Below are 7,797 nucleotides of genomic sequence, written 5' to 3'. Positions count from 1 at the left end.
ATCGGGTGCCTTCTTGAAAGTTTCACTTAAACGATATTGGCTAACGGACCTATCCCGGACATGTGTGCAACTGTTACAAATTACGGTATTTGTTACTTTCACAAGAAACCATTCAAATTCTGACATCCTTTTTTATACTATGATTTATCATGAATATAACAACGAGAGGTAGATTATATTAAATCAACCTTACTGTTATGCTTCATTTTAAATTTTATCATAACGTAAATAACCATATATAAAATTTTGAACAAAACAATTATCATTAGAGGACAAGAAATATTTATTTTAAAACATGTTACAGCCTTATTGCTTGGACTATTTCTTAAAACATTTTTAATTACGTTGTTTTGAATAAATTATTTTTTTACTCCATAAAATAACAAAAGAACACGTTTGTTAACTTACGTTACTATGGAGTTTAATTATACAAACTTTTCAGCAGGGTTCCATTAAAACATGAAAGCAATTATTGAAAGAGTAAGAATTTATTTAATCCCTTTTGAAATATCATCATAATTTTAAAAATAACTGGCTATTCAGCGTTTACCGCCTCGGCTCTGTTTCTCAGCATTATATGTCCACGTTTATATTTGTTAGGGTAAAGTTGCGTACTAATGTTGGCATATAAAGAACCTTAATGTTTTCTTTTTCTATTTATAGTTTTATAATAATTATGGAACGTAATTATAGTTTAGATTTAAATTATTAAAAATAATACAGGCATGCAATTAATCAAGATAAACATTACATGCAACTGGTCGGTTTTCAATAGAAAAAGTTTCAGATTGTTCTAACTAAACACGTTGTTCTAACTAAACACATTGTTCTAACTTCCACTAAAAACTAAGTTGGAAGAATGGAATTTACAAGCTCTTTTTGTTCTTCACACGTTAAAATTTGAATGCCCCTGTTTAAAATAAATTGGAACTTATTACTATAAGGTTAAGTAAGTATCATTAATAACAAACACATACATATTTTGCTACATTTATTTAATATCAACTACATAAAATATTAGGCTGATTGCAGTGTATTATTAACCCTGTCTCATTATAGATATTTTGGAGTTGGTCTAACAGGGACACTTTAATCATACCAGTAATAGTCCCACTGTTGCACAGTCGGGGAGGGCTTTGTAGGACGCTGCGGTTGAGGGGGTGGTTGGGGTGACAAACACTGACACTCCCTCAAGATCAGGTCACAGTCCAGGTCGCTGTAATCTGCATTGCCATTGGAACCTTCACGAGATCCTCCTCCAGATCCTCGCCCAGTGTTGTCAGTGTTGAACACCACCTTGTCGCGTACATTGCCTGTGTTCCTAAAAAAAGTAGATGAATCAGTGAAGGAAGCTACATGTACGAAATATTAGACTATAAAGCGATATCACCATTGACATTATATGTTAAATATCTTAACTGCCACTTTAGAATCAAATTTACTAAGTTTGGGGTTATTGCATTATCCCTTCAAGTACCTTCCTAGCAAGAATATGAGACTAAATTTAACTAAAAAAAAACTTCCTTAGTATAGTGGTTAAATGAACGTACATGATAGTTTATATCTCCGTGGATTGTTACTATTTGTGGAATAAACTGTAGATGTGAGCAACGTATTTTTCCAAGCTTTAAAATCATTTCACGATTTTGTATGGCTTTTTGTGGAGGCACTCTTCCTGCTTCACATTTATATTCTGGCTATGGACCTCTTCAGTTACACATTCAAATAAGTTTCTGTCTTAAAGGATTAAAATTGAAGGATTAAGATTAAGGATTATAAAATTGTTATATTTCATGAAATAAATATTTTAGAAGTAAATCTTAGACATGAAAGCTTTACATTCGTTCCTAGATTAAATTTAATAAAATAAGAAACAGCAAGAATGTCAAAAAGTTTTGGGATAAGATTGTGGAATACTCTGCGGTTGGGAGTATTTCTGATTTTATTATCAAAGGTATATTTATCTCCACTAATAGTTCTGTGTCCTTCAAGTGAAGTTGGAATAGTAAAAAATCGTCATATTTTACCAGGTGCAGTTACGGCTAAAAAGACTGTTAGGGAGCTTAACCTGGAGATCAATGCCTTTAACGTCACCCATTCAAGTAGCAGCTGTTAGAAGGTACTTGATTCAGATATTATACCCTCTAGGATGCACCATTAGAATTTTAATATCCATAGAGTTTCCATATAAATGTTCATAAAATTTTTCTTACTTTTCTGAAGGCTATCCCATTCAGTAGAACATCTCAAAAAAAGTTATTAAAATAACAGGAAGTGAGTTTGGTGTAAGGGCCAGTTCTACCTTCCAAAAAATTGCTTATTTCCTAGACAAATGTGTTATTTATATTTTATTTACTCTTGACGTTATCTAGTTATATGGCTTTAATTCTGACAAATTTGTTGTTAGTTTAGTCTATGAAGGTTCCTTTATAAAACGTATATTATTCTTAATAGAACTTAGAATTTATTATATTTCCTGACCTATCACCTTCAACTTTATGATAATAAAATTGAGATTTATTTATCAATTGCCGGAGGCACAGACAATTTTCGGTACATCAATCGTGCAGTAATATGAGTTGGAATCAATCTCTGCACCTGAACCTCATTAAATGATAGTTACATTACCTTTTTAATCAGATTCCCTTACATATTTTGGAGATTGCAAAACTGTCGAATAAACATAGATCAAGCAGTATCTAGTGATTTTTAAAGCCTTGGGGCATATTTTTTCTGGAGAAGTAAGCAAAACCTTTTTAATGTTGAAAAGAACTTAGGTGTGACCTGTACCTTTGTACCCATCTCACTTTCTATGTAAGTGAAAACCTTATTTCTGAGATGTTCTACTGAATGGGTACTACTGGCCAGTGAATGAGTTGTTGGAATGTCAAGTATAGTGGGTACCAACACTGAAACTAAGTGTGAGTAAATGCCTTTACTCAGATATTGAGTAAAAAGTGTCTCTCCTTAATGTGTTTTAATATACATATTCAACGTAAATTATTCAAATCTGCACATTTTCAGATCATTCAATAATCCATCCCCATACCCGTTTCTTTGGTATGGTTAAAAGCTTTCTTTTTCTGCACAATCTCGACCGCTTACTATCTTCTTAATTAAACAAATACTCACTCCATTTTTCCCTACGGCGAAATTTCTTCCATTATGAAACCTTTTGCAGCCTATCCAATTTGGCAAATTTGTATCGTTTCGCCACTCAGACAATCTACATTTTTATTCCAATTGATCAGAATATATGTAAAAGTATATAAAAGGTTTAAATATAATTATGATATTATAAAATTATATTTTGGAATAACCAGATATTTGGTAATACTTGAATCTTTAATTAACAAATTATACTGACATATTTTAACGGTTTGAATTTTACACTCGTTTTAAATATTACAATCATGCTTCTGTTCAATATTTAAATTGATAGAAATACTCAAAAAGCAGGATCAATAGCGACAACTATTCATCTTTTACCAGTCATTTCAGTTCTGCGCTGATATTCCATTATGTGTTATTTTCATTATCCTTTAATTGTTTTTAAGCAGTAGAAAAGTTATATACAATATATTACAATACATTAATTACAGTATATTAATTAAGTTTTGTTAGTATATACTTACAAAACATCTTCTCTGCGACTGCTTTGACCTGAAACAAATCAGCTTATTAAACTATAATCTTAATTTTATACTTGAAATCATACTACAATAAATTTTTAAGGGATTATTTTATAAATTAAAATTTAAGATTAAATTATATTTTAACGAACAGTTTGATTCAGAATTATAGTAATTGGTGCTTTTATAACTTAACTTTTTTAATGCTGCCCTACACGTTATTATCTGTGTTTTAGTTTTGCAATCGAACTGATTGTTGTAAGAATTTAAATACTGTTGTAAATTTTGTTTTTGACCAATCTCTCCACCAAATCCAGTCCGTAGGAGAAGCATGGGTAGACTACTCAATAGTATGCCATAATTATCACTTTAGTCGGGCAATATTTGGATAGTTTCCTCAAAACATCAATGCTGAGCATAACTTTGAACAAACACTTTCTACATAACAATCTCAAGTCAACACTCAATCAATGTGTATTTCAAGAAACTATTTTGGGTAGAATTCTTCGATCTCAGTTTCATCCAGCATTACTGTTGGACTATAAACTGAGTATTTTTGTCGCAAACAGAATTGAATGAATATTGACTTCATTTATTCTTTTTAGACTGAGCCTATTACAATGTTCAATTAAACTGTTGAGCTCCATGAACGTCGTAATTTCAAGTTCTCATTTTGAACTCTCATTGTATTAGAGAACCGTGTTATCAGCGTATTAGACGAGTCGCGCTTCGTTTATTGATGAACCAAAGTTTTTGGCGTATATCAGAAAGAGTAGAGGACTAAGTATGTAGCCCTGGGGAACTCATAATTCAGTCCCCTCTCCTCCGATCGAACGTCTGATATTCCTACAAATTGTGTCCTATTACTAAGGTACTATTTGACCCACGTTAGTGACACTCTTCTTTTCCGCTGATGCTCTAGGTTCTAAACAAGGATATGGTGATCAACACAGTTAAAGTCATAATACACTTAAAGTGTGTCTTTGATACCTTTTACTATCATATCGACCAGACGTAAGACTGCGTCAATTGTCGACTTTCTTCGTTGGAATCCAAACTGGATTTTTCCTATAATCTTTCTGTAGTTGTGAAAAAAGCTTTTGAAGGTAATAATTTCTGTAAGTGAATGCAAATAATGTTTATCCGTCTACTCCCAATTCTATCACAATATGTAACAGTCTTCCTGCAGAAATTTCTTATGAAAACTTTTCAAAGAAGAACGGTACAGAGCAGGTAAACCACCTTTTTGGATACAGAACAAAACATAAAATCATTCATTTTCCTAATTCTTCATAAACTCAGAAACTCAATAATTACCAATACTAATATAATTTTGCTATCGAGATATTAGGTCTACCATTATAAACCAAAAACTGATTGAGATTATTCAATATCAACTTAATATGTAAACTTTTATTACTTATCGTGATTGTTTGATGATGTGTTGTTTAACCTAAATAAATGGCAAACATGTAATAAATAAGTCAGTCACTGTTATTCCCAGTCGATTTCTTTGAAAGATAGGCGTCGCTGTCTACCTCGGTTTTCCTAAAAACAAGTGGTTGTCGTACACATAAGTATTAGGGTACAGTATGCCATTTTTAGCTCTATATAACCCAATATTATGTAAATTATGCAATTAAAAATTATAATACATATCACATAAAGCAAGGTACGATTATATTATTGTGGGGTTTTCATGTAGTAGAAATTATTAGTTATGGGTTCAATTGTCACCGTAAAGGAAATGAACACAAATTTTTAGACGATATTTTTACGTTTGAATTCAACTGTATTTGTTAAAAGAAGCAGTTTTAATTTTAATTATAGATGGACATGAAGCTTCTAATAACAAAAAACACGGTCTAGGTATCTAAACACTAACATTTGTTGTTTTAGAATGCATAATCGGCTTACTTTATAAAACTATTAGTTTGATTTTAATTTAATTTTAACTTTACTATTTTGTACAGTAATGTAGCTAAAAATTTATTAATGCTTATTAACAATTTTTTATTGAAAACACGACTATTCAATTTTATATTAATAAAGGATAATATGTATTTCAAGGTTTGAGGTTTGATAGTTTGATATTTTAAAGTTAAGGTAATCGAATTGCATTCAAAATTCCAACCATGCAGCATTCAAAATTGTGCGCTGTAATATTATATGATGGTTAAACTTTATCGTTTTGCAATTTATAAGTAACTACTAAATTATTGCATCGTAACAATTTTTATAATATACTTTAACTAATATACTTAGTAATCTTTGAACATATTAACAACGTTTTCAACATAATTTAAAATGAATTAAGCTTAAATGAACTTGCCTCTAGAGGAGAGTACCTGTGCAGTTACACAAAGGAAAAGCATAGGAACAAGCAAAATCTCTCGTGGAATCCCCATCTTGACTGAACGCAACTCCAAATTGCACTTATTTAAAGGTAGTGACAATGGTTCATTGCTTAGTTTTATATCACGAACCCAGATTAGATATTTCTATTGAAATATACAAAACGTGCCAATTGGATAAGGGTTCTGTAAACAGCGTGTCAGAGCTTGTGTAACAAACCAATTTAGGTAAATTGGACTTTATTAAACGGAAACAATGCACCATTACCGTGCCTTGTTCAATTGTCACGTTTGAGTACAGATACATAAATTTAAATTACACTTCTTCTGCAAACAATCGCTCATTATTTTTTATGTCAATTACTGATTCACATACGAAGTGACAAATTGGAACTCTTAAATGCCTATTGTTTTAGTGCGATAATTCCTCTTTTTTTGTATGTTTAGTAACGTTTAAAATCTGATTCTATGCTATGTTGTAGTAACTTAATATTTTTTTCAAAGTTTCAGTTTTTAAAATTAATATATTTCAGGCAACAAAGTAGCTGACTACGTTATATCAACTGTAAGCTAAACTTAGATAATTATAAATCAACTACAAGTTAAACCATATTTCAAACTAACATATTCTAGTTTATGAAAATGCGAGTGTATTCAGTATAAAATCAAAGTAGTAATTGTTAAAATTAATTGAAACTATCTTTACATATAAATTCGAGCATGAATAAACATCTTGTAGGTTCCTGAAGGTGTTTAGTACCACCGTGCAAAAGTCTACTCATGCAGGAGGGTGGATAATACTTGGTTATAAGGTTTTTTTTTCTTAACCACACTTTTTCTTACAACATGACGTTAACCCGATTCGCCCGTGAACCGATATTCAGAACCAGAGGTTAAATATTGTGACTTACTATGAAAGTATCTGGCAATATAACCTAATATTCAGACACTATGTGCAATTCTGCTTACTCTTGTGAAAGTTTTTACTTTTTTTGTATATTTTTTTATTCTCAATACTTCTAATATCATCAGAGATACTGTTTCAGTTATGTAGCTTAAATTAATAGCTATTTATCATTAATTGACTTTAAATAGTTACTTAACACATTTCATTAAATGTATAGGAATTCGTTACATTCAAAGTTTGAATTGGTCTACTTTGAATGGCTTAATAATGTTTAATAATTATTAATAAGAACCTTTAATAATTACGTAATAACTATAAATCCTCTACAATACTCTCATTGTAATGTTATAATGATGGAAGTTAAACTGCTACAAGAACTAAGACTTAGAGGAGATTGGCACAAAACATGTATTGTGCGAAGTTACCCAAGTGTGGTTCTCTTACGTGATCTCCTATTCACTGACGAGTTATACCGCATAAATCTAATCTAAGTAAACATCCAGTACTTTTACATAAAATTATTGCCCTTATTACAGTTTTAACAAAGATTTTGAACTGTGTGGGAAATATTTAGTTATAGTGAGACTATATTTATTTTTAAACTTAAAGTACAAAGTTGCTATTAGTACTTTCAAAGGGATCTTGAAAAGGTGTTTTGAACCGTTAAGTTCAATGGCTAATCTAGATCAGTAAGTGGTCATCTCTCAATTAAAACAATTATTGTACTGTGCAGTGCCGTAGCCAACCACTTGCGTTTGTGGCATCAATCGCCGTATGTACCAAAACAATTGCTTACGACACACATTTTATTATAAACTGAACTGAATATAACTGTACGAAGAAAACATAATTAGAAAATAATATTAGGTTTTAATCACTTCAGCGGAATATTGAATGAAAAGTG

General features: G+C 30.9%; 1 protein-coding gene across 1 annotated transcript; it reads right to left on the bottom strand.

Moving 5' to 3' along the window:
* Positions 1 to 978: 978 nt before the first annotated feature.
* Positions 979 to 6,096, bottom strand: LOC124368530. The gene is made up of 3 exons (XM_046825771.1): positions 5,965 to 6,096; positions 3,636 to 3,663; positions 979 to 1,321 (listed from the first exon to the last, which is right to left on the bottom strand). The coding sequence occupies exons 1-3, from the start codon at positions 6,038 to 6,040 to the stop codon at positions 1,090 to 1,092; spliced, it is 336 nt and encodes a 111-aa protein (XP_046681727.1). The 5' UTR covers positions 6,041 to 6,096; the 3' UTR covers positions 979 to 1,089.
* Between the last annotated feature and the right edge of the window lie 1,701 nt (positions 6,097 to 7,797).

The sequence above is a fragment of the Homalodisca vitripennis genome, chromosome X, assembly GCF_021130785.1.
Source record: "Homalodisca vitripennis isolate AUS2020 chromosome X, UT_GWSS_2.1, whole genome shotgun sequence".
In the NCBI taxonomy this organism is placed as follows: domain Eukaryota; kingdom Metazoa; phylum Arthropoda; class Insecta; order Hemiptera; family Cicadellidae; genus Homalodisca; species Homalodisca vitripennis.
This window is presented reverse-complemented; position numbering and strand designations above follow the sequence as displayed.

Coding starts and splice junctions, on each gene's coding strand:
- LOC124368530 (XM_046825771.1), bottom strand. CDS start 6,040: ATGGGGATTCCACGAGAGATTTTGCTTGTTCCTATGCTTTTCCTTTGT. Junction 3,664..5,964: donor ACAGGTACTCTCCTCTAGAG/GCAAGTTCATTT, acceptor GATTTGTTTCAG/GTCAAAGCAGTCGCAGAGAA. Junction 1,322..3,635: donor AGTCGCAGAGAAGATGTTTT/GTAAGTATATAC, acceptor TACTTTTTTTAG/GAACACAGGCAATGTACGCG.